Source organism: Podarcis raffonei, chromosome 4 (genome assembly GCF_027172205.1).
Source record: "Podarcis raffonei isolate rPodRaf1 chromosome 4, rPodRaf1.pri, whole genome shotgun sequence".
Classification (NCBI taxonomy): Eukaryota; Metazoa; Chordata; class Lepidosauria; order Squamata; family Lacertidae; genus Podarcis; species Podarcis raffonei.
Genome location: NC_070605.1, coordinates 18925256 through 18952881, shown reverse-complemented (window position 1 = coordinate 18952881; position 27626 = coordinate 18925256). Strand labels below are relative to the sequence as shown.

At 43.3% G+C, this 27626-nt stretch overlaps 1 protein-coding gene across 1 annotated transcript in view; it reads left to right on the top strand.

The window, feature by feature from the left end:
• The window catches only part of SESN3 (sestrin 3), a 60916-nt gene extending 38139 nt beyond the window's left edge, over window positions 1-22777 (top strand). Inside the window, exons 2-10 of the mRNA XM_053385648.1 lie at window positions 9237-9302; window positions 10262-10459; window positions 11722-11904; window positions 13950-14186; window positions 15811-15958; window positions 18870-18988; window positions 20100-20290; window positions 21235-21379; window positions 21844-22777. Of these exons, the coding sequence (XP_053241623.1) occupies window positions 9237-9302; window positions 10262-10459; window positions 11722-11904; window positions 13950-14186; window positions 15811-15958; window positions 18870-18988; window positions 20100-20290; window positions 21235-21379; window positions 21844-21930 (1374 nt within the window). The 3' untranslated portion in view covers window positions 21931-22777. The remainder of the gene's footprint in view (window positions 1-9236; window positions 9303-10261; window positions 10460-11721; window positions 11905-13949; window positions 14187-15810; window positions 15959-18869; window positions 18989-20099; window positions 20291-21234; window positions 21380-21843) is intronic.
• The last annotated feature ends 4849 nt before the right edge of the window (window positions 22778-27626 follow it).

The window sequence follows — 27626 nt, the reverse complement described above, 5'->3', positions numbered from 1 at the left end:
AAGTTTGGGAAACCCTGGTCTAACCTCACCTCACAGGTGTGGTATTGTAGATAAAATGGGGTGGGAAAGAACCATGTGCACTGCCTTGAACTCTGAGGAAAGGTGAGATATGTATGTACAGTAATCCCACAATTTATACAGATTTAACTTGTGCACATCAGCTTGCATGCATTCAGCTTTATGTGTTGGCAAAAAAAATTTAAAATTGAAAGGGGGCTGAAAGGGGGTGGGCATTCGGGGGGGAGAGACATTTGTATTCCCACTTGCCAGTGTGTTTTGACTATTTTGGCTTCAGATGCGACCCCCAAAATGTAACCCGTGCGTAAATTGCGGGCTAACTGTATTAAAATAAACTGCTAGGAGCCACAGGTACATCACTTCCCTGATTGTCTTTAAAAGCATGAAAAAGCATCTGGGCGGATGGATGTTAAATGAATCAGCAGTTCAGATTGATCTTTACTCCAAAGAAACCTGGCACATCATGGCTGGAGCAGGTTCCTTTTAAAGCATGCTCAAGCAAAGGCCATCAAAGCAGATGGTGATTATTGAAGTAAAATAATTGCAGGAGAGCTTCATTTGGGGGAAAAACAGATAAAGCAAAAAGAGGTTGGGTGTTACGGGAGCTAAACTGGGAATAATTTGCAAACATGCTTGGATTTGTTGACTGTAATAATCAGTCTGAAGGGATTGACTAGTTTTTTTAAGTTTATAGAACTGAAGATTCTTGGGACAAAGTCCTCTGTCTGAACTTATGCATAGCTTGGATGACACACAGTCCTTTTGGCAAACAGTACAGTCACGTTTCAGAGTTTCTTCTCTTGAGTGGTGCGGTATGAAATTTTAATGCTGAATTGTCTCACTGAGATTGTGGAATTTTCCACAGCAAGAAAAGATTTCTTTTTCTGTTGCAACCAGATATCTCCCCGTTTCAAGCTGCTGAACAGAGGCAATAAAAACAGCAGAAGTCAACAAAATAAATTTGAAAGTATTCTTTGCTATTGCTCCCGAGATGTGTATTACTGTATAGGCTGACTTGCAAATGCCTCTATTGTGCCAAGGTGGTTTGTGCATGGAAAAAAGTCCTGATTACTGCAAGGACTCTTAGAGGCGGGTGCAGGTTATTTCCAGCTCTGCCCCAAGTTGGCATTGCTCTGCTGGATCCTAGTCTGTGAGGGCTGGGGCGCTTGTGTCAGGATTGGATAGTAAGGTGCTATAGGGTTTTGGGGTTCTGTCTCTTGTCCATACTGCAGCACTATCCCAAAGGGCAGCAGTTGACTTTTCCCCATGTGAGCAAATGGCAATCCTTCATTTATGGGGCAGGAAGGAAAGGGATGCATTTAGGACACTTGGAATGAGGACCAAACCTGTTTTCTGGCCCAAGTAAACCCCAGCCAATGAGAGTCAAGCACTTTCTCCCCCTCCCAAAAGCTTTATCAGTGGTTTTCATTGGCCACCCTACAGCATGGTAGAGAGTTGCAAACTGGCTTTTAGATTCAAGTGGGACCAGAAGCAAATTGCTGGAGTGTGGAATGCTCCTGCTTAGGGTACCATCCAGCTATGTCTTCTTTCAGGGTATTTCATTCCATTCTTCCACCCCCTGATTTTCCTCTCCTTTCCTCCTCCCCCCCCCCCCAAAAAAAACCATTTAATGTGCTCAGACCTCATTCATCTGGAGGTCATTCATTTTGGACTCTTCCCCCACTTTTCTGTTATACAGTGGCACCTCAGGTTACATACGCTTCAGGTTAAAGACTCTGCTAACCCAGAAATAGTGCTTCAGGTTAAGAACTTTGCTTCAGGATGAGAACAGAAATCGTGCTCCGGCGGCGTGGCGGCAGCAGGAGGCCCCATTAGCTAAAGTGGTGCTTCAGGTTAAGAACAGTTTCAGGTTAAGTACGACCTCCGGAACAAATTAAGTACTTAACCTGAGGTACCACTGTAATTTTTGGTACTTCTGCAAGCTTAGAGTTCCTCCACGCCTGCTGAAATCTCCTTTGTGTGTGAATGATGCCATTTGGACTACACAAAGACCCATGCTCAGAGCTTGCTATGCCATATCTATGATTACCTTGCTTGAAACCATTGGTTCTTCAGAATATTCCTCCCAAATGCTCCTCTTTTATTGCACCTCTTGGTTGTCCCTATTTTTTCGCTGCTTTGACATCTTTTCTGCCTCTTTGTTTTTTGTTTATGAAACCATGTTGGGAATAGTGATCCCGCAGCCTGTAGTCACATGCCCAGAGTGGTGGCGCCATCGTAGCCCGTCTGCTTTGGTTATGTAGTGATGCCATGAAATCAATTCAAAGTTGAAGGCCGTGTTTCCTGAAGTCCCTCTGAATGGGTGGCTGCCTTTGCCCATGTGTGCAGTGTCCTGGAAAAAAAAATATGTAAAGGAGGGTTCTTTTTGTAGGGGAGGGAGTTTGTGGTAAGTACCCAATATCAGTTTCTCATCAGTTTTTAAAGAAGGGCAGCAGTAAAGACAAAAACACAACGTTTAAATGTCACAAGTTAATGCACTCGGTACTACATGTCGGGCTGGTGGGTGGGAAGGTAAAAATGATTTCTGGACTTGAGTCTGGCAATATCAGGCCTTCTTATAACTTTGGTTGACACATGGATTCAGCTGGCCAGGAGGAGACTCATCAATGCCAGGAATTACATTTTGAAAGTGGATGAATGTGCTGCAGAAAGCATAGCCAAAAGGCAGATGGCTCTAATCCACCATATACACGCAAACGTTGGAAGAATTGTTCTTAATTATGCACATTATAACTTTCAAATTAACTTCAGCTTATATGTTTCCAGTGCAGTTCTTTTGAGCAAGACAGCGTGCCTGTGTCTACTAAAGAGCCAGCATAGTTTGGTATAGTGGTTTAAAACTTCTTGGCCCAGGGGGCAAATTTGGAATTTTTAAAGAATTTTGTGGGCACCAGTCACAAAATGGCTACCACAAGATGGCGTGGCTTGACACAAAATGGCTGCTGTGAGGGTGTGGTTGACACAGAATTGGGAGTACTAGGATTCCTATATAGCAAAGCATCAACTGATTGGGAGACCAGGGAGGGTTTAAATCCCTGCTTGGTCATGAAGTTCATGGGGCAATTTTCAGTCATTCACTCTCTTTCAGCCTAACCTACCTCATAGGACGGGCATGGCCAAACTTGGCCCTCCCTAGCTAACAGGACCAGTGGTCAGGGACAATGGGAATTGTAGTCCCAAAACAGCTGGAGGACCAAGTTTGGCCATGCCTGTCATAGGAGATAGTGGGGATGGGGGAAACTATGAATGCCAGCTTGAGCTGCCTGGAAGATATTGTTGGCATGCGTCTATCTTGAGAGTCAATGGAGTGCGCCTCTGGGGGTGAAGTAAAACCACTGTGTTAACAGCACCGAAGTGACCTCCTCAGGGCACAAGCTTGGGTAGTGGGAACAGTCCTGAGACCTACAGGTATACAGTGGTACCTTGGTTTAAGAACAGCTTAGTTTATGAACAACTTGGATTAAGAACGCTGCAAACCTGGAAGTAGGTGTTTTGGTTTGTGAAGTTTGCCTTGGAATAAGATGATGTTTCGCTTCCTGTTGAGTGTGTTCCATTTGTAAATTGAGTCCCCCGCTGCTATGGGAAAGCACGCCTTGGTTTAAGAACGCTTTGGTTTAAGAACGGACTTCCGGAACAGATTAAGTTTGTAAACCAAGGTACCACTGAAAAGGCAGTGTAAAAATGTAATTAATAATAATAACAACTTGTTTCTGTCAAAATGTTTAAAAAATTACCCTGAACTTCTCACCATTCTCATTAATGATTATTATTCACATGTTTTATGCATCATCTCATTTGGCCCATAGGCTGTCTCTCTGCCCTTGAAGGGTGTTTCAAGATGGGCAGCTTCCTGTGCTTTTATTTCAACAACATGGAAAAGCAAAAAAAATATGGATATTACTTTGGCCCTGCAATTGTGGTCTATGGAACAGATTGGCAAGGGCCGGCAGGGCGGGAGTTGCAGCTTTGTTCACGCTAAAGGGGTTGGGGGTGGCCTGGGGCACTGATCCATCTTCCTCCCACACTGCTGTGTGGATGACCCTTACCCAGACAGGAATGCCAGATCCCTGTGGTTAAAATAATAATGACTTGAATGGGACACGAAGGGCCCATTTTCTTCTAGGTTAAATGTGGATGTTTATGATGATCTCTGGAGCATTTGCGCAGATACATTTGCACGTATCTGAAATAGCTTTCTCGAGCAATAGCTTGTTTAGTGCTGCCATCTAATGAGCTCCCTTCAACCGACTTGCCTGCAGAATGGCTGATTCTCTTCTGTGCTGCCTGCCCAGCAGTCCTCTGTTTCTTGCCTAAACCTGCCTGAAGGCAATGTCGTTCTAAGGCTCTGAAATGCCACGTGCCTTGTAGAAAAGCATCCCAACCAAGTTTGTGGTTCTGTTTCTGCCAAGGTGCCGTTCGCCTTCGGCTTGCATAAAGGCAGGGAGACCTAGAGTCTGCAGATGGTGTCTTATAGATTATTTATTTAAAAACAGGATGGCACAAGGACTCTAAGAGATCATACCTTGGCTCCTCCCCCCCCTTTTCATAAAATGTCTTGGGATATTATATTGTGCACAGCACAGTGTTTCTCAGGAAAGAAGTCTGCATAAGGCAGGGTTTGCTGAATATGCCCCTTAAGAATAATAGAATTGTAGAGTTGGAAAGCATCCAGGACAGATTGACAGAGTACTGGTCATTATCACAATCCCTTGGTGCCAGCCCAATAGTGGGGAGGGACTAATGGCTGTGGCAAACGGGATGTCCTAATAGCCCACTGGGGTGGGGCTGGACTACCATCTTCCATGCGCTCCTCATGTGCCTCCGCCTCCCATAAAACTAGTTCTAAGTCCTTTGCAGACTAGTAAGGCACCAGGTTAATCATCTGATTTCTCAGTCCACCCCCCCCCCTCCAGATACAGTCGTACCTTGTTTTGCGACCGGGATCCATTCCGGAGCCCCAGATGCTAGACGAAAAGGATGCACAACAACGCACCACTCTGCACGTGCACGCAGAGCAGTAAACCAGGAAGTAACCCGCTCTGGTACTTCCAGGTTTGCCGCGAATGTTTGCCGAAATGGACGCTCGACGAGGCGGACTCAAAACGAGGTACTACTGTACTTACTGTCCATTAGGTTACTTAGACCATTAGCTGAATAAGTGTTGGCATTTCATGCAGCAGAAAGCTGCAGTTCCTACAGCTCTGTGATGTTTTCCCACTATTTCATTCAGCTCTCTAAATAATAGACACTCTCAAAAGGCTGCATTTCATTAGCGGGGGGGGGGGACTATTCCTACCTCTTTTCCCCAACCACGACTCGTAAATGTACCTAATTCATAGGAACTGCACCAATTCATATTTTCCTGGAACAATAGCAATCAGAGAATGGCTCAAGCCCAGAGAATGTATCTGGAGTTGTCTGATGTAGTTCCATCACTGAAGATATGCAGGTCTGAGCCTGGCTAGTACCTGAGCAGGAGACTGTCTGGAGGAAAGGTGGGATTTAAAAGGAAATACTTTAAACACACACAGCACTTAGTAGCCAAGCACCTGTTTTTTGATCAAGTCAATAGTTTTTCTGGAAGGTCGCTTCTAAGAAGTAGGGCTTTGAGGGACTGCTGTCCTGCCTCTAAACTGACCCTTATCAAAGCAAAGTTAGGAACAGGAGAATGGGGGAGATAAGGTGGCACTCATTTAGAGGCTAAATTTTGCACATAGGTTGCCAGTTGCCACTAACCCCAAACATGGATGAAAGTTTCACCTCCGTAAGTAAACTTCTGTCTGAGGTTGAAATTTTATTTTTACATGTGTTATGTTCCAATCCCTTCTCAAGGGCACATAGGCAATGTTTCAATTAAACAAAGCCTCAGATATACAGTATGATTGCATGGCACGCCTTCTTTTTCAAAATCTGACAAGTCGCAAAAAGAAAGAAAGAAAAAGCCCTTATTGTTTTGACCCAGGCTTGAAATCTTGTTCCAGAGAATATCTTGGAGCTCAACAGAAATCCCCACCTCCAACCACATGTCTTCAGTTTCTGACCACTGGCTCATCTTCTCGTTTACAGTGTGGAGGCTGCAAGGGGGAGATTTTCAGTGGAGAAGTGGAACTGTGAGAGAGCAGGGTATGTCATAGACATAGAATCATAGAATCTTAGAGTTGGAAGGGACCCGAGGGTCATCAAGTCCAGCCCCCTTACAATGCAAAAATGTCAACTAAAGCATCCATGGCAGACAGGCCATCCAGCCTCTGCTTAAAAACCTCCAAGGAAGGAGAGTCCACAACCTCTCAAGGGAGAGGTGTTTTTGTTTTGTTTTAAAAGTAGATTTGCTGTGTTACAGCAGCAGAGCATTATTATAATAATAATAACCATTAAGAAATTATATACCACCCTTCTTCAAAAGGCCACCTCTTTTTTTTTACAGCATAGCAACATAAACCACCTAATGCAAATACATAGCATAATCTTCATTAAATACAAAAAGCAGAATATAATTATATAAACACGGTTCATAATAATTAGCAATGTATAATAATGCATAATGCTGAAAGAATACTTAATAGTACATAATAAGCATCAGGGTCAATTTTTTCACCCTGTCAACTTTCTTTGGGGGGGAATTGGTGGTGTTTAATAAATAAGTCTGCCCAGCAGCAAACCCTAGAACTCTTCCCCCCTACAAACACAAGAGCCTAATGACATCGGAGGTTATTATCTGCTCATCTCAGGTACAACTAATTCACTTTAATTGCCCAGATCTAAGTTTCTTGTGTGCACTTGAATCCCTCCCACAAAATACTGGCAGTCTGAGGTTGATGCCAGGATCATGCGGAGGCAGCGGAACACAACGTGAGGTCCCCAGCTCTTGGAAACCCATGAAGGTGCGGTTGGTAAAGGGTTAAGAAGAACGACAGAGTTAGTTCCCTGTGTTGTGAGATGAGGAGACATCTACTTGCACAGCCAGGGCAGCCTATTACTCAACGTGTTAATTAAATTAAATCAGAACTTGTTTTGAATTGAGTGGGAAAGTATCAGGCGAAGAGAACTCGAGCCATTCCTGGCTCAGTTGTTGCAAAAAGAAGCTATATAAACGGGTAGCCAGCCTACAGCTTGCTGTTTTCCCAGGCAGCAAGCATTTGGTTGTGCTTTTCTGTATGTTTCCTCGTCCAAAATCTTCACCACTTGGGAAACAATTTGCATTAGTTCTTCATGCGTTTCTGCCTTTTGTGTCCAAGAAGCTTGACATAACGTGTGTGTGTGTGTGTTAACTTGGCAGGGCTTCACTTCCTTCTCTGCCCCCCCTTTCTTTTTGGAACTTGCTACAATATATTTTTCTGATAACTTTCCAAGAACTGCAGCGTTGTTAATGACTTTTGGAGCCCTTAAACAAATTGCTTATGTGTGTAGAATGTGCTTCTCTGCCCATATGTGAAAAAAACAAAAACACTTTGGGTTCTTTTGTCCAGTCTTACAGCAGGCTTGGTCACCTGTGGCGAGTAGGATTGCTTTCAGGTAGGGGTGCATAACATATTGTTTTGCGGAAATACTGAGTTAGGCGAAATTGCGTACAAATAACTGTTAGGGGAAATTTGCACTAAAATGTTGATGAATTTTCATGGGGGCTTTTTTTAAAAAAGCTATAAGCGGATGTGGAAATATAGTTAAGTCGATTTAAGATTTGGAAAAATGAGAAACTGAAGTAAAGCTAAATGGACGGATTCACCCATCCCTAATTTACACAGCGTGGTTTTGTATTAATGGTGTACGATTATCACATCTCTCTGTAAATTGCATTGGAGTAAACATTTTCCTAACAAACAAACAAAAAAGCGTATAAAGACAGATATTTAAAAGTGAGTGGCTTCTTGCTGGGAACATGGTTTTGACCATGCTGCAAGCTACATAGTGGGGAGCTTGCTGGGCAAGCTGGACTGGTTTCCAGCATCCTAGGAATTCACAGTCTAGCTGTTGCTCCTCCTCTGGGTATTTTCCAAGCTCTGTCCTCTTCTAGCACCACCCATTCTATTCAGTATGTCATACCTGATGATTTGAGGTAGTGCTATTTGAAATTGACGTGCTGTGTGTGTTCTTAGAGGTACCACATGGTAGGTGAATCTTTGCCCCAGCCCCACCGCAGGAGGAGGGGCCAGGCCATACAGGTCAGAATCATAGAATCTTGGAAGGGACCCAAGGGTCATCTAGTCCAACCCCCTGCAATGCAGGAATCTCCATGACAGATGACCATCCAACCTCTGCTTTAAAACCTCCAAGGAAGGAGAGTCCACAACCTCCTGAGGGAGACTGTTCCATTGTCAGAAAGCTCTTACCGTCAGAAAGTTTTCCCCTAAGTTTAGTTGGAATCTCCTTTCTTGTGGCTTAAAGCCATTGGTTTGAGTCCTACCTTCTAGAGCAGGAGAAAAGAAGCTTGCTCCATCTTCCATGTGACAGCCCTTGAGATATTTGAAGACGGCTGCGGGTGGCGCTGTGGGTTTAACCACAGAGCCTAGGACTTGCCGATCAGAAGGTCGGCGGTTCGAATCCCTGCGACAGGGTGAGCTCCCGTTGTTTGGTCCCTGCTCCTGCCCGCCTAGCAGTTTGAAAGCACGTCAAAGTGCAAGTAGATAAATAGGTACCACTCCGGCGGGAAGGTAAACGGCGTTTCCGTGCACTGCTCTGGTTCGCCAGAAGCGGCTTAGTCATGCTGGCCACATGACCTGGAAGCTGTACACCGTCTCCCTCGGCCAATAAAGCGAGATGAGCATCGCAACTCCAGAGTCGGTCACAACTAGACCTAATGGTCAGGGGTCCCTTTACCTTTACCTTTATCATACCTTCTCTCAGTCTCCTCTTTTCCAGGCTAAATGTACCCAGCTCCTTCAACCGTTCCTCGTAAGGCTTGGCTTCTAGAACTGTTCCATCTCTTCATACAGAATTCAGTGAAGAAACAACCTTGCCCATTTTGCCTGGCAAGGGCTGTAGCATCTGCTTTGCATGCATAGGGTCCCAGGTTTGATCCCTGGCGCCTCCAAATAGGGCAGGAAATGTTCCCTGCCTGAAACCCTGAAGATAGCTACAGCAAGTCAGTGGAGACAGTACTGAGCTAGATGAACCAATGGTCTGACTCAATATAGGGCAGGCTTTCTAGGCCTAATATTTTGAAAGCATGGTAATTCTTGCATCTGCTATTTCTTCTGCAGGAAAAGAAAATCAGAGTGTCTCTGCCTTTGACAAGAGGACCAAGTGCCTTTATACCAGAAAAGGAAGTAAGTTTATTTCCAGCACCTTAAATGTGCTTTAATGATGACGGGACAGATTCCTGTTGAATGATGTTCCCCCCTGCACCCTATGTTTCTTCCTGAGTGTCTAAACAGCTTTGAGCCCAGGTTTATATCAGGCAGGTGACGGCTTGGCTTAAATTTCTTGGATGAGAATTCCAGAACGGAAACTCGCCTATGAAACTCACCTGTTCAGCTCAGTCACTTGACCTGGCAACCTAGCATAGAACACTGATTTAAAGACTTGTTTTCCCTCTGCCAGGCTTAGGCAGAGCTGTAGGCCCTGCCCCTGCCACTGGACGGGGCTTGGATCTGGTGTAAACAGATGCTTACACCTGTGTTCTTTATGCCAGCTTCTTGGGCATGCAAGCATGCATTCTGTTGTATGTTTCTGCAGGCTTTAATTTCTACTGAATGTTTATTTGCTAAAAAGATTTCTGGATGCCCAGAATGGTTAAAAATGCTTTAATAAAGTGGGCTGCGGTTATAGAAGTTTGTGCAACAGTAGATATTCTGTAGAGGCTATCTCACCAACAAGTTCTACAGAGATGGAGTAAACGAACAATTGAACTTAGTTTGCTGTAGTTGTTTGTTTTTGAAATGGTCAACTCCTTGAGGGTCTCATAAAAATGGTGATGATAATAATAATAATAATAATAATAATAATAATAATAATAATAATACCACCTTTATTGTCAATGTACAATCTGTGTACGATGAAATTAACTGAGCCTCCCCCCCCCAAACACTCAATCTCATTGCACTCTGTGTGCTTGTCGCACAACACACCAACCCCAAAAGTCAGTTGCACTATATTATTTTCCATTCAGCAGCTTAACAGCCCACGGATAGAAACTGTTTTTTAGCCTGTTGGTACGACTGATTATAGTACAGTATAGAGGTAAGTATCCTCCTTGGCTAGCTTGTTTTGCTTATGTTCCCTGTAGGTTATCCAAGCCAACAGTCTGAATGAACGCATGCACCTGCTTGTGGAAGAATATTCAACATCGGGCCGCCTAGACAACATCACCCAGGTCATGAGTTTACACACTCAATACCTGGAGTCTTTCCTTCGCAGCCAGTTCTATATGTTGCGTGTGGACGGGCCTCTTCCTTTGCCCTACCGGCACTACATTGCAATCATGGTATGTACTCAGAAACTCTACCTCTTCTTGTTTCCTTCCCAGTTGTAGTTGACATTTGTATCCTTTCCAGCGCTTCTGTAAATCAAACCAACATTTATTTGTTTCACTTTGTGAGGGTTTAAAAAGAAAAGAAAAATGGTGATATCTCACAAGTCTGGCATTTTTAAGAGCTTTAAATTCCAGCAGCTGGACTTGAGGCAGGATCGAGTCTGGCTTCAGAAGAAAGGCACCAATCCCAGAGTATTAAGGGATTTATACCACAGCTTGCATCCCAAGGTGATTGACATGCAGCCATAAATGAAATTGCTTCCCTGCGATCAATTACATGGACTATGTTCCGGATACTATTATAAAATATATATTTCACACACAGGAACAGTCAGAGCTGCACTCTGAATAAATTATATGGATTTAGTTATTCAGTAAAGAAATTTTATTTATTTACAGAATACATTTATAAATTCTCAGCAGTGATCTGCTTCCCTTGGAACCTCAGGCCCAAGGCAGAATGTGGTCCCCCAGGCCTCTCTATCTGGCTGTTTGACCTCTCCTCAAAGCACTCCCCTTATTGGCCTTGCTTTCCACACCAGGCAGGTGTCTTTGTGTTCTTGCCTGGCTAGAATATGTCATGGCTCAGTAAGGATCTGAACTTAAACTTCTCCAGTCCAGGTCCAGCAGTTGAGCCACCACACACCACCTGCTCCTCTTTAAATTTCCATTTAAAATAAATAAAATGCAACGCATAGTCCTTAAATAGCCAAATCCTGCAAGTAGTCAAAATATATTACTTAGCGTTCAAATGTTCAAAGTGTTTCACATATATTAGTCTGTCAACAACAAATCTATGAAGTCCTGTAAAAATGAATCAATATTCTTATCCCCATAGTGCAGAGGGGAGGACTGAGGCTGAAAGCTGGTGGCTTTCCCAAGGCCACGTTTTGAATTCACGGCAAGATTTGAACTAGGAATTTGGCTGGGAGTGTCCTGGCAGCTCTGCTAGGGCATACTTGCAGATGTTCAGTATGCACATTTATCGCTTGCTTGGTTTTAAAAATCATGCTTTTCAAAACAGGTTTCTTGCTCTATCATCTGCCTTTCTGTCAGAGAAAACGAACTGGAATTTCTTGCACATGTGTTTAATGCGTGCTTCTCCGCCTTTATGACAATGCATTTTTCTCTCTTGTGCCTGCGCTCTCCTCCTTTCCTCAAGGAGAGTAGGCAGGTTTCGATCAGCTCACTTTCATCTTTGTTTCCGACTCTAGGCTGCTGCCAGGCACCAGTGTTCCTACCTTATAAACATGCATGTGGATGAGTTCCTGAAGACTGGAGGGATCCCAGAATGGCTGAATGGCTTGGAATACGTTCCACAAAGACTGAAAAACCTGAATGAAATCAATAAGCTTCTTGCACATCGACCCTGGCTAGTTTCAAAAGAGCACATTCAGGTATTTACTACAAATGAGAAACGCTCCAATATTTGCATATGAGTAAATTACTACAATGTCTATGTGTGGGTTGTTGTTTTTTAAAGGAATTAGATCTGGGAAGGAGAGAATCTCATTCGAACGTCTTCTTTTTTAACCTGGTGAACTTGGCTTGGGTTTGTTTGCTTGAGTTCCTTGGAGCCAATTTCTTTGTAGGGACTTTCTTCTGCAGTCAGCCTGCCTAGGAATCCTATTTAAGCTTTTTTCAGAAGAGTGGTGTAATGGCTAAGTAGTTTTTGCTCAAGCAATAACAGGGGGAGAGAGAGAAGTCAGTGATTTTTTTAAAAAAGCATCCAGGATACAGAAACGGCCACTTCCAATCCTGGTTAAAGGCACAAGAGCCCATAGGAGCATAGGAAAGTGCCTTAGGCCAGTGGTCCACCTTGGTATATCTAGCTCAGTAATGTCTACACTGGCTGGCAGTGGCTCTGCGAAGTGTCAGACAGGGGACATTCCCAGTCCTACATGGATTTGGTACAGATTGACCTTGCGATAATGTATATACAAAGCAGATGTTCTGTCACTGAGCTATGGCCCTTCCCATCTGTTGCCCAGAAAAAGGCAAGGGTTGGGAAAGGCTGGTAGTGCCTAAATAGTGCTTACTTGTGACTTTTTAAAAAATGTCTTTTATTTATACTTTTCAGATATATACATTTCACTAATTTAACAATCATGTTGACATTTTAAAACTTGGCTTCTTTCCCCCTCTTTCTGTGGTTCCTTAAATTTATTTTTAATATCTTCTGCATATCCAAATTAACTTAACATGCTCATTTATTTGTCTTCTTTATATATATACCCTTATGTCGCTGCAGGTTATTACAATAATCCTGCCAGTGTTTCTATTTGTTTACAATATATATGTAAATATTCCATAAGCCATCTCTATTCTTTTATAAAAAGTTTGTTATCTTGATTTCTTATTCTTCTGGTAAGTTTCGCCATTTCTGGGTATTTCATAAGTTTTTGTATCCGTTCTTCCTTCGCTGGGACTTCTTCTTCTTTCCATTTTGGGGCAAGTAACATTACCGCTGTAGTCGCATACATGAATAAATTTCTATACAATTTAGGTAGTTCTATAATTCCCAAGAGAAAGGCTTCTGGTTTTTTTTTACAAACTTTTTTTTTAAAGTAATATTTATTAAGAGTTTAAAGATTACAAAAAGAAGAAAAAGAGTTAAACAAAGCAAAACAATACAATACAAGAAAAACAAAAACACTGCTTATCTTAACAAAACAGAAGCAAGAACAAAAACAATTAAGAACACATCCAATATTTCCATATCTTGTCTTTCATTTACTTGTTTCAACGACCTCCTCACACCTCCCTTTTTTGTATTCCAGTTCAGTTAGCTATTTCAGCAAATCCTTTCCATCTTTCTCATTTTTTGTCCTATAATTTATCTTAACCCAATCTAACCTTATTTTTTCCCCTTTGGCCCATTAAACAATCTATTCTTACTTAATTCTTTATAACATTCCTACTAAAGCCATATAGCTTCATTCCAGCATCCCTCTAACATTCATTAATTTTACAATGTTTCTGTAAATAGTCTTTAAATTTTTTCCACTCTTCTTCCACCGACTACAAACGTTATTTTTGACATCCTTTTCATTTCATTGTATAACATTTCCCAGTAACCCTTAACCTTCCTACAAGACCACCACATACGATAAAAATAACCTTCTTTCTCTTTACATTTCCAACACTCATTTGATTTGGTTTTATACATTTTTGCCAGTTTACTTGGTGTTAGATGCCATTGATATATCATTTTCATATAATTTTCTCTTAAATGGTAGCATGCTGTACATTTTATATCCCTTGTGACTTGGCAGCCTTCTGGCATCGTTTGATACTGAATGCCCCCAACTTACCCCTCTCAAAATGGAAACTTGGAAGAGACCAGATAACTGTTGCCTTCCTGCCACTGGAATATTCCGTCTCCTTCCTGTGTCTGCATCTAACATATATGCATATGTCTTCCTTTTTTCATTCATTTCAGAAACTTGTCAAGACAGGGGAAAATAATTGGTCTCTTCCGGAACTGGTGCATGCTGTGGTCCTCTTGGCACACTACCATGCCTTGGCAAGCTTTGTCTTTGGTAGTGGCATCAATCCAGAGAGAGATCTCGATACCTCGAATGGCTACAGGCTCATATCAGTTAACAATTTCTGTGTCTGCGACCTTGCCAACGACAACAACATCGAAAATGCATCCCTCATAAGTAACAACTTTGGGGTTAGTCTTGCCAGATTTCTTTTCTTTAATTCCCATTTTGCTTGTCCCACTTTTTCTTCTTTTTTTGGAAGGGGCTTGCAGGGTGGAGAGGAGGTGTGTTTCCTGCTTGTGGTTGAGAGATCAGCTTTTTCCTGTGTTTGTCAGGGCTGGGGAATAGGGAGCTGAAACGCAAACCCCAGAAGAATTGGGATCCGAGTTGGGTGGGGTTTTGTGGGCAGATCCGAAAGAGAGGTCAGTTGAGAGGCAAGCTAGCTCTGCAGCACAGAATCGGGGTGTCCGTTTCAGGGGAGGGGAAGCAACACCGGACTGCAAACGCAGCACTAACATGAAATATATTTCTCTTTCGCAAATCTTAAGTGTGCAAACTCTCACCAGAACACCACTTTGTTACTGCTGGTCTATGGCCATAATAAACTGATTGAACACTACTTTGCTCCTCCCTCCCAGCCCCATTTCCCCATACCTTGGTGTCTTCATTGGAACCAGCAAAATGACAGGCAGTCTTGAAAAGAGCCTTATTCTCTTGCCCAGGCAGTCTGAGGTTGCATCTGAAAGCACTTAATAGCCATGTGAGGTCAGGAGGAATCAGTGGGTTGCTGGGAGGGGCAGACCCAGGCCAGAACATGGGAGGATCATGTTTCTCCTTTCTTCTCTGTTGCTCAGTTCTTCTCCTCCCAACATCTGGATGATCATAAACATTTTCACCCTCATCCTTAGGATGACCAAATTCTCCTCTGCTACCGTTTTTATTCCAAGTGACAAGAGTCTAGTTCCATCCAGTTCCAACCAGAGCCTGTCCCTTTTGTATAGCCCTAAACAGCAAACCTTTCTAAAGGAAGGAGCTACAAAGAGCTCTTGGGTTCTTCCAGACGACTAAAAATTGCCTTTTTTAAGATGGCTGTTGCATTCCTTACCAAGGATTCTGCTGGCCGTATAAATCATGCAAGTTACGTTTATGAAACGTCAGTAGGCAGAGGTAACGAATGGTTTTCATGTAGTGACTTACGAAACGCAAAGTGGCTTTCTCAAATGACGTGTCACAACTTCTTTGGGATACTAAAAAGGGGGGGATCAGATATCATTGATTGACTGGCTTAGAGTAAAGTGATACAGGTAGATTGGGGGCAAAAGTGACCGTGTGTGGACTCTTAGGGGCTGAACTGGCAAATGCACAGCAGCACATCGGACTGGAATTTGCAAAGAAGAGCCTGGCACAAAAGAAGTAAAGGAACGGGCTGGGTATGGTCAGAGCTTGTGGGTTCTGCAGCTGCATTGCAAACACAGAAAGTGATTCTAGACCCAAAAACAAGCTTCATTTTAAAACAGAAAGGAAGTTCCTTTCTCTTAACTGCTTTAAAAATACACTTAAACATCTGTGGGCAATGCCTGCTGAAATTCTGTTAGCCAGAGGAGTGGCTGGATCAGATTGGTAGGATTTTTTAATGGGCCCCAGGAACGTTTGCATGATTTAGGCAGTGCACAAAACTTGCTTGGCGCAATTTTAAATCTGTTAGTGCATGCAGTGCACAGACCTGAGCGTCTCCTCAAAAATGTTGAGTATGGAACTGGGGGCGGGAGAGGGAATGATCTATATTCGATCCTGAAGGATGTGATGTGTTTCTAGATCTCAGATTCTTTAAGTGAGCTGGAGGCCCTGATGGACAGAATGAAAAGGCTGCAGGAGGAGAAGGAAGACGAGGAGGCCTCTCAGGAGGAAATGGATACTCGCTTTGAAAAGGAAAAGACTGAGAGCCTCCTGGTTGTCACTGAAGGTACTGCTCCTTTTCGTTTTAGTTGCTTTCGTTTAATCCAGTTTTCAGAGGTTTTGCTGAAGAGCAAAGAACACACACAACCAAGTTAAATAAAAACAGATGGAAAGGAAAACAAGAATTCCACTTTCCTTGAATTTAACACCTTAGAGCACTTTCTCCATCACACTTCTGTGCTGTTTGAGTCCCATGTTTCCAGGTGAGTCCCAGTTCAACCCAACACGGGGCCAGTTGAGTGATGCATTAAAATGCTGTAGCCATAGAGGAAGGTGGCAATCTTGGGGAAACCAAAAAGGTTGGCAGGCAACTGTTGAAGACCAAAATGGCACATCAGCTCCAGAAAATCTTATGTTGGAGCCAATCCAGGCACACATGATGGTTGAAGAGTTAACTAAAAGATAACGCAAAAGATTTTAGATTTTGAAAGTGACGGGTGGCTAACACAGCCTAAGAAACTCAGTTAGAAAGTGGTCCATTTTTTATTTTGTGAACTAAAAATCTCCTTGTGCCTCTTAGAATGGAAGAATTCAAAAGAAAGCAAGGAACTTTAAGGTGGAAATTATTTCACCCTTGACAGTCAGCATCTAATAACCTAGTCATTAAAAGAAGAAGAAGCAGGCATGGACCTCCTTTCTGCATTAGTTCAAAACAGATTGCAGAAACCAGGAAACAAAGGATAAGCCCTGGCTCAATAGCTCATTTCCCCCCCAACTGCACTGAGGACCTATTTGGATGGTTGCCAAGCTGATTTCTTCCCACACAGATTTATGTTTTGATTGGCTAATGAGCCAGAAGGGAGGATAAAGGCAGCCTTGTGATTCTTGGATCAACTGATCCCCCCCCCCCCCGGGTAGTGATTTTTCTAGCAGTAGACACAGGGGACTTTCCCCACCCAGGCTCATTAGGGCTCCTGAAAGTGAGCCAAGCTGGACCATCAAGGTCAACTGCAGTAACTTTGCAGCAGTCAGCTCTCCGGAAGTGTGATTAATGCGCTCAAGCCGCTTGGCAGACAGGAGGCGACGAGGTGGAGATCATCTCTGGATGGGAGCAATTGGCCTTCCTTAGTACTGGTGTTGCTGAAGTTCTTCCATGGTGCTTGGTTACATAGCCATAAATCAACTTGCTGAACCCTTCCGCTCTAGCCAAATGGCTCTAATTTAAAGGGTTGGGTCGCCTGGATTTCTTTTTTCAGTGCATCTGATATCCCACAGTACATGACGCCAGGGTGGTTCCTGATTGTCCCTTACTGATTCAACAGGGCTAACAATGATTACTGCCAGACATGCTCAGGCTGTGGCATCTCTTGTCATGTGCATGGCTGGCAATCTTGAAACCCAGGATTGGCGTCGTGAGAAAGGACCTCTATCCTTCTGCAGGGGCTTTTCCCCTTCTAAAAGTGAGCCCCAGGGCTTAGGCAAACACCCCACTACGATACACAACCATTTCTGTGATTTGAGGCTTATGTGTGTATATGCCTGTTCAAGTAGCCTCTGCTTAGCTGGTCCCTATCCATCCCCTTTTCTGGACGTAGGTCTTTTTTATTAATTATTAAATGTATATTCCAGCTTTCCTCCAAGGAGCTCAAGCTTGCATGCATTTCTCCCTCCCTATTTTATTCTTGCAACAACCCTGTGAGGTAGATTAGACTTAGACACTGTGACGTGCCCAAAGTCACCCAGTGAGCTTCATACCTGAGTGAGGATTTGAACCCTGATCTCCGAGGTCCTTTCTAATCATCGAGGAGCAGGGCTTCCTTGCCCAGGCATTGTGTGCATAAGGTCTTATTCAACTCTAAGGTTCTGTGTGCAGTGTGGGAGAGCACAAGACCCCCAAGCCTTGGTCCCATACCATTGCATGTATATACTGCACAGTATTCCTACTAACCAGGTATAATATTTATGATCACCTGGTTCTTAATTTGACTTAAAATTTGACTTAAAACAGTTAAAACAATGTCTCTTAGAATAATAGAATTCTAGAGTTGGAAGGGACCCCGAGGGTCATCTAGTCCAACCCCCTGCAATTCAGGAATTTTGCCCACAGCCATCCCTGGGTGGGCTAGAACCACCAGCCTTCGGGTTGGTAGCCAGACAAACTGGCCCATTGCACCACAGGAGGGCTCTTCCATTCTTGATTACTTTGAACATCTCCAGTCTGTTTCCTATCGGCTCCTTGCATTGCCTCAGGGTTAGTTAGTTAGTTAGTTAGTTAGTTAGTTAGTTAGTTATTAATCTCACTCCTCAGATGTCTCAACATGATGTACAGAATGCAATGAAAATGCCAAAAAAAGAGAAAGTTTAAAACAATATAGCACAATAGGTAGGTTTAAAAGCAATACATAGTAGACACTCATGGCAGAAGCCACCTAGCTGGGAAAACTTGTTGGAACAAAAGTGTCTTTGATTGTTTTCAGAAGACGCAGCAAGTGGGTGTCTATTGTGGTTCTACAGAAATGTTACTGCTCAGAACAGGGACAGCCACACTATCCAATTCCGGCCCTATTCATAGTTAGACCCATTGAAATTAATCCACATAAGTTAGTCATATTAATTTCAACGAGTGAGTAGGACTAGCATTGGATTCAGCCCTCAGCCTCTATTATGTGTGTTCAGTGGGGAACAAATCTTCAGTGGTCTCTGTTGTTGTTGTTTTGCCTGGCACTGACCTTTAAAAGGTCAAGCGGCTAACCCAAATCAGAGCCATTGCTTTACTTCCGTATGTAGAAATAGTGCCAGGAAGAATAAAATGGAATGCCACTCCAGAGAATACTTCCCATTAAGTACCTTATTGTTTATTTTTAATCAACAAGATTTATATACTGCTTAATTGACAAAAGAAGCTTCTAAGTGGTTTACACCTTGGAGGAGGAATGAGAAGAGTACACTTAATTGGCTTCAATATTTTCCTTTGGCAGCATTTGACGATGAAATAGTTTCCACAGCCAACGTTTCGCGCTACGTTGAAGATCCTGGCTTTGGGTACAAAGACTTTGCCAGGCGGGGTGAGGAGCATCTTCCAACTTTCCGAGCCCAGGTGCGTTGAACATGGTGTAGCTTACGTTTGTAACCCTCTGAAAAACCAGGTGGTTTATTGCATGAGGTCAGAATGCAAAGTTTCCAGACAGCACACTCACTACGCAGTGGCTCAGATCTAGGGATAAGTGAATTTAAGGAAGTTTGTGGGACTTCCTCCCACCTGCAGCCATGCATGTCCCCCCAAAAGCCTCAGGGGCATGGGGACATTCGCTGAACAATGTGGAATGGGGCATGGGGGGCTGCTGAGGGAGTGGAGAATTCACCCCAAATTAGGCAGATATCCACCCAGTTTGGTGCCACCCATGATCTGATTGAGTTCAGTTAAATAAATATCACCTTGGAAGCTTCAGAAGTCCCTGGCTGTCTTGCGATGCCTTGTTAACGGTGCAATCTGACTTGGAAAAACATAAGAGCCTTTCCCCAAATTACCCTGATTTGATTTGTAATTCAAGGTACACTCAAAGCCAGTGCAGACCCCTATTATCCACGTGGTTTAATGTTCGCTCTTAATATTCCTGTCAGTTACCACAGCTGAAAAGTCATTTTCCAAAATTAAGCTGCTCAAAACTTCCACGTCGGTGCAACTTAAAGTTGATTCGAGACAGGCTTTCATGACTCGCTGTTCTTTCAGTAGAGAATAAGCAAGTACATCAGTTGGGTATTCCCAAAAATCACGACAAGTTTGCTCATCTCAGAGCAAGAAAGAGGTTTTACATTTGAATTCAAAAGTTATTGATTTTTTTAAAATAACAACAATAATAAATTGATTTTCATATTCTAATATAACTTCATTGTGTCAATTATTATTACATATAAATTTGCACTTACAGTTTGTATGCATTCTGATGATACACGGTTCCTACTTAATTCAATTTCTTCTCTTGATAATGCTTCACCTTAAATCACAAGTATGCATTTGGATACAGGTGCATAATCAGACTAAATTGGGACCCCCTTGCCCAGTGCATTTCACACAAGGGCACACAACAAATTGTTACCTCCACTGTTTTGCTTCAGCAGTAGAACGGCATCGTGTGTCTTCAAAACCATTCTGCAGTACTGCTCAAACATGCCATGTACAAATTGGTAGTCTTTGTGCTTTTTTGCAGGACTATACCTGGGAAAACCATGGATTCTCCCTTGTGAACAGGCTTTATTCCGACATTGGGCATCTCCTGGATGAGAAGTTCCGGATGGTCTATAGCCTCACATACAACACTATGGCCACACATGAAGATGTTGACACAACCATGTTAAGAAGAGCTTTATTTAATTATGTTCACTGTATGTTTGGAATCAGGTATGTCACCAACTGATCTGGCTAAATAAGTGCACTTCTGGAGGTATTCTGTAATTGGGGTGCTGCTTCAGGTTCAGAATGCAGCTGTGGCTTATATTAAAGAGGCTTGCGTGTCCTTGGTTTCAGGAATGAAGTTGGGGGTTAGGATTGGACCAGTGGTTGCATTTTGCTTAGTGCAGGCCTGAGCATTCACTACAGCATATTTCAAGTGAAAGAGTGGAGGAGAAAGAGTGGATAAAAGGGTAAAATCATTTGTCTTCCCTCCACCCCGTAAGGTGTTTGCAGTGTTTATCAGCATAAATACAGGGACAACATGGGTGACGTTGGGGTGGGCGAAGTATTCTTAAACAAAGCAGAACAGTAAATTTAGACACACTCGTGCAACATGTGTTCTGGAATCAAAGACCAAGTGTTATTTCTCTAGGGTGCTTATAAAAATCTGTTAACCAGTTATTTGGAAATTAATTGAACAGTAATCCTCTGGGTTCCCCTTAGCTGTTCAAAACGACTTCCAGGAAGCCAAAGGGCTGTGCAGTCCATTTCCACCATAGAAATGTGTGTGTGTTCAGGATGGGAGTCATGGTTGTCATCATCTGAAGCCCGTCAAATGTACAGCGTGAATTGGGCCCCAAGAATCTACAAGGGTGTAAATTATATTCAAATCAATTCAGCACATTATTCTTTGTGGCTTCTGTGTAGTTCCAAATGTGGGTTCTGCCGGCTACTGGAAGAGCTGTACAAGTCATCCACCTGTCTTGCCCTCCTTCCTTTTGCAAATCTAGTTGAATAATACCAGCCTGGCTCTAGCAGACTTACCATCTGATCTTCAGGCAGATTTACCCCAGCATATGCTTTTTAAAAACAATTGTGCAGTAGAAAGGTGTTCTTTTTAAAGATGTGCATGCTCAGAAAAGAGAGATTCAGGCCGGCTTAATCTTGCTTAGGTATGATGACTACGATTATGGAGAAGTTAATCAGTTACTTGAACGGAGCCTGAAGGTTTACATTAAGACAGTGACCTGCTACCCAGAGCGAACTACCAAGCGCATGTACGATAGCTACTGGCGCCAGTTCAAGCACTCGGAGAAGGTGAGTGTCTCATTGATGGGTGCATGAACAAGTGTCTATGTGTAAACAGGGGAAATGGCATTGTTAAGAAGGGAAGCTTCCATATCCATTAATCCAAAGTTCATATTGCATTAATGTGAAGTTCTGCACTGCACAGCCACCAAGAGCGAAACTTGCCACATCACACCACTATGAAACACCCTGGAAAAATGGACACACTGGATTCTGTTGAATGCTCACACACACACACACCGCATGACAAGGTAGTACAAAAGATCGTCTCTGCGATGGCTTGTTCACATGTGCAAGTCACTGCTGGATGCTGCAGTCTGATGAGTGGCAAACCCATTTATCACAATCTCAACTCGGGAACGATAAAGCTGAAAGAAATATAAATGCCCTTCGGTCGACCTCATGGTGAGCTGCAGCATTTACGCATTTTTAAAAGATGCCATCATCATCTTTTGTTTGAATCTTTCCTGCAGGTCCACGTGAACCTTCTCCTGATGGAAGCGCGCATGCAGGCGGAACTCCTTTATGCCCTCCGTGCCATTACGCGCCACTTGACCTGAAGCGCCGTTGCAAGTGTGTGAAGAAAGCTTCCAAACAGATGTGCAGAAACACCTGCCTGTGGTGTAGCATCAGGTTATTGGATTCTCTAGTGTCAAAAGCTGAAGCCGCCTTCCTAGCGGTGGTTAACGTGCAATGATCTATATATCCCCCCCCCCCCCCCCCCGTTTTCTTGATGCTTAACATTACTAACGATAGCAAAAATAGCACTGAGGAACACTACTTCTTAAGTTGTTTCCAGTTGGAGTATTGGTCACAAACCCTAAAACGGTTTGTTATATTTGATTCTTTTGCTATTTCTTCTCACACTCGGAAGAAAAACACTTGTTGGTGCATCTTCCGAGGTTCTGTTCCTACCCACTTTTTCCTGCAAATGGAATCCAGAGCGAAGGATTTTATTTTATTTTCTCCTTTTAGTTCTTTCTAGAATATTAATGCAGCTTTCCTGAATCCAGTATGTGCTGTGTTTAAACTGAAGTGCTCAACTGGCTTATTCTTAGAGTTTTCTTAGAGTTTTAGTACTTTGGCAGTAGTTTGGAGGCTGTGTGAAAGCTGATGCAACTATTGTCTGCCTTTTTTTTTTTAAATGTGAAAAGAACTGCTGCGAATCCTGCAGCGTGCTACTGAGACACAGCATTCAAATGCTTTTTTTTTCTGAACGAAGAGGGTTTTCTACCATATCCATTTCAACTGTACATAATCAGTTCAGGGATTGCATTCTTCTGTGTTGCCTACAATTGCTCTTTCTGCTGACCCGAATGATGCTTGAATGGTACTTACTGCCCAGCCAGCAAGCCAGTTTAACTTGGGATATGTGAACTTGTAGAAGTTTGACTTTAAGAGTTTTTTTTTAAAAGTTTTGAAATCCAGGTTCGTCCTTAACTGGTTCATTGATCTGGTGGTAATGTGATGCATGCAAATCCAGCACACGCACGTGCACATGCCGTCTGATCAAAGAAACCAAAAAGCAATCTGCAAGAGCACATTCTCTTAAAACTGTAAAGAGCTGCCTTGTGCTGAATCAGGCCACTGGTCTGTCTGTTCTGGTCCTCCAAAGTTGTGGGGAGAAGTCTTTCCCAGCCCTCTTACCTGAGATGGTTTTAACTGGAGATGGCAGGGATTGAGCCCAGGACCTTTCGCATGCAGAGCATGTATCAGTCGCTTAGCTAGCTTTCCCCCTCCCCTGAAAACTTTGCTGTCTTTTACTGAGTCAGACTTGTCTGTTCTGACCAGCAGTGATTCCTTGAGGTCTTGGGTCACAATCGTCCCTAACCTTTAACTCAAAGTGTTGGAGACCGCACCTGGGACCCTTCTACAAACAAAGAATGTGCTTTGCCCCCGAGTTGCAGTCTCGTTTTGCTCCACTGTCATCCCCCCCACCCCACTTTTTAATTCAAGGATAATTATATCAGTGTTCAGCTTAAGCTTTGGGGACATCGATTCCCGTCAAATATTTTTCAGAACACTCTGCAATATTTTCAAGCTAAGAATCATGTTTCTATACGTTGACATGAGTGAACAAAGGAAGTGCAATATTGAGCAGAAGAGCGAGCCTTTCCTTAACCAAGTCGCTGCTGAAATGTCCCGCTCAACATGGCCGCGGTGAAAAATGGCGTCTCCTTCCCAAACTTTGCTAGTGTTTGCTGCGAACAATCGGCTCCTACCCGAGCACCAAAGCGTTGGTTTAATTGGATGTCCCCAAGCCCTTCTACACCTTCCTTCTAGCGGGGGAGACCCCATGCAAGCGCCATAGAAATGAATGGAGGAGGTGCCAGAGCAGTGCCGGGCCGATTGGCTTGTGCCCATGGGCAGATGTCATTGTTGGGAAAGAGAAGTGAGCAGCCAAGAGAGTCCTGCCCTTGCATTGCTTGACTACACTGATTACTTTTTCCCTTCAGGGCACAAATGTCTTGGTTTTTAGAGCTTTACCTTCTTGCATTAATGATCCAGTGAAGTGCCTAAAGAGAGGCCAGAAAGACAAGACATGATAGAGACTTTCACGTGACTGGCTTGCATCAGGAAAAGCTAGTCTCAACTGAGTCCCCTTGAAATCAACACTGCTTAGGCCCAGCAGGGCTTGGAGACCAGCCCTTTGTGTGCCACTGCCAGTATCTGGGGTCCAGGAAAGGAACCTTAACCTGCCCTCAAGCCTTTTGGGTAGTCTATAAAACGATTTAAGCCCCAGTCTTTTCCTCTCTTTTGATTTTTACAAGACTCAGTTGTGACTGACTTCTGCTGAATTGATATTGATGTCAGATTTTGTGTCCCCCTTAATATTTATTTTTACCTGCTTTTATACACATTGGAAATGAATGAGATGGACCTTCAATCCAGTAGGCTGTAGAAAGCAATATAGAATAAGCTTGTACATTGAAGACTTCTGCAGTGGTTTCTTTCATGAGAGCAATTTTGGAAAGTAAAAAAGAGGGGGTAGAGGAACTAAAGTTTGGATGTGGTTATTTTGTTGGGTTTATTTTAATTTTTTAAAAAATTACTTGATCCTTCTCTCTCTTAACGGCTGTGATGTTGTGTGATTGTCCTGCGACACATACACCCCTTGGCTGCTGAAAAAATTGTTTGTTGCTTTGAAGAGACGTAACCTTCTGCGCTTGGAATTGCAGGCTGTTTTGACGTGGAAACTCTCCCAGACGATATTGACACTACAGATTCATATTGGCTGCATGTGTTGCTCCTCCTAAAGAAGTCTGGGAATTGCAGTTTGGAAATAGTGCTGAGGGCTTTCTCTTAAAAGACACCCCCCAACACACACTTCCCACACCAGTTCAGCTTCCCAGGAAACTGTTGAAACTTGTTGGAGTCAGTAGTGTGTCTATATGTCCTTGGAAGGAAATGACTGCATTGATGACTGAATGAGCGATGCATTGCTGCTGAAGATGAATGGTATCTCACTGCTCTGTCTGTGCATGTGAGAAACCTGGAGGGGTGTGTGTGTGTGTGTTTTAAAAAGCCGAATCAAAATCCAGCTAAAGTTAAGCGTTTTGAAGGATGGCGTTGGATTTAACAAGAGCATTCAGCCATCTGCACCTGCGGTCTGCAATGGGGATGGCTTGTGCAAACGCTGCCTGCAACTTACCTTTGTGGGTTGTGTTTAGCATGACGCCATTGCAGAAGCTGGAAGTGCACTGCCCTGACTCCTGTCCTGTCCAAAGCCGGGTTGATTTCAGTGGAAGAGTTTGAGGGCTCCATTGGAGACTCCCTGGGACTTTTAAGACGCTTAACCCTGACTGGATTTGAACTGCAGTGAGGTGCTGACAGGTCTCCACCAAACACCTCCCTGGTGATTGTGGGAGGGGGAAGAAGCAACTTCTGCCAGGGGAACTTCTGCCTCTTTCTTTCTTTCTTTCTTTCTTTCTTTCTTTCTTTCTTTCTTTCTCCCTTTGCTGTTGTTCCAGGCACTTGTTTGCATGTTGCAGAGAAAAACCAGGCAGGGCGTGGATGCAGAGAAATCGGCTGGGGAAGGACCGAGCCCTCTGGCCCCATGGCTCTTCAGATATAACATCTGTCTTCACATTTAGAGGTAGAGCCATAAACAGACTTTAAGAGCTTAAACGTTTTCTTCAGAGCAGTCGTGGCTTTTCTTCTTAACAGGGAGGCTGGTGTTCCAATTGCAGAAGCATTAGTGCCTTTTCTTGTAGACTTTTTTTATTGTTCTAACTGAATAGTCATCTCAGTGAGAGGCAATTAGATTTTAAATCAAGAAGACTGTTGGTTTCTTTCTCTCTCTCTCTTTCTCCCTTCTGTGAAATATATATAAAGTGAATCCATTAACAGGAGCGTAAACTTGATTTCACGTGATTTCAGACCTACATGTGGTATCCAAGGTTGGGACCTGCTGTTTTGAAAACCAGTTTGTGTTTTTTCCTTAGAAATAGAATGGCAAACTTGAATGTTAACAAAATGTTTCAAGGTGATGATGTTTGATTCAAGAGTAGACATTTTATGTGGTCATGATCTGGTGCATAGCTTTATATACTCAAATGTGATGGGGTTGTGTGTGTGTGTGTACGTGTGTGTGTGTTTTTAAATGCTGACGTTCAGAGTAGGCATCTAAGTGAATATGATTGTACTTCTTTGCTTGACATATACCCCTTAAGCTCACAGATGTGCCAAATTAAAAAATGTGCAAAATCTATTTTTTTATAAAATAGCACATGTGAATGAATTGTCAAACTTCATGGATGTCAAAAACGTGTATCATTCTTTTGCAGTGTAGGCATAGTTGGGGGTTTGTTTTTCGTTTTTGTTTTGCTTCTTCTAGTATGGCTTTGGATTATGTGTCAGCAGCTGGCACCCTTGAGCCAAAATCTGTCCTAGTTGTCAACCAAGGGGCAAAAGAGTGTCATAGGCAGCAGCCATTGGTAGCAGCAGGACTCGGCGGCAAGGGAATCCCCCAGCAGGCTCTGTGGATTATATGGCAGGATATAAATCCCCAAAGCAAGGGCGGTGGGACTCAGGCTGCCACTTAGCGCATAAAAAGGAGGCCCCTCAAGTGCTTGTTCATTCCCTCTGCTATTTTTGCTGTGATTGCAAAAATAAAATATGGCTGCTTCAAGATCTTGTGTCAAGACATCTCCCCACCCCTCCTTTTTTAGGTGGGGAAACTGCATCAAATTTATTTGGGGTGGGAGACAGATAGGCTCACAGGTGGAATTGCACATACTTGGTAGAGAGAGAGAAGTTTCAAACATGAGCCTGCAAGTGCAGATGCAGGAAATAGGTGTATGCGTGGGGAAATTCCAGATTCTAGCTCCAGTAAAGAAACAAACAAAAAATAAATAAATCAAGGCATATTGGTCAGGGGCAGGGGATCAAGTCATTACTGCCCAGTTCCAGGGTATGTTTACTCTGAAGTAAGTCCCACTGTGTTCAGATGCCCTAATCAATTCACAGAACTGGCTTGCTTAAATAGTTTGGCGTTTGGTGTGCAGCGGGCTTCTGATTTGCAGCAGCTGCCGGGCTCAAAAGCAAATGGACTGTTATGTGATTTGATGTTAACCAAACAGGTTTCTAGGTTCCCTGCATATTCGGCCTCCCCTCTGCAAGCACAGGCACACATAGCATGGTTACTACTTGAAATTTTGCCCAAGTTCTGATTTGAGGGTCTGATAGGTCATTAGAAACCCCCCCATCCCATCTTCGTTTGCCCCACACTGGGGTGCAGCTGTTCATCAGTGTCTTAATGTTGTTGGAAGGTGGTTGAATGATACCTTTCTTGGCTACTAGTGCCAATCCACTCTTCTCAACTGAGTCTGCTTCAGTCGGTCATTGATAAGTAGCTGGTGCCACTGTGTGAATAGAATGCTGGACTAGATGGGCATTGGACTGATGCCCAGCTCTTGTGTGAAATCCCTTAAACCATGATAGAGACACACTTAACACTCCCTGCGTTGAGGAAGGCATTTACAAACCTCCTGACCAGATTTTTCAAATGAGTATGGTACCTTGCATTGTCGTCTTCTTTGGCGATCATTCACAGCCGATTAAGATTGCCTCGGGTATCATACTATTGGAAATTTGCTTGCTTAAACTGGCCTTCCAGAACTGGCCCATCTTAGTTAAGAGGGTGAAATTCCAACTGACTTTGAACCTTCTTCCCCCGCCCCCCTCAAAAGAACCATTCGGTTTTTTGATATCCCTTGCTGACATTTTAAAAGAGTGCTTCTTTTGTTAGTAAGTG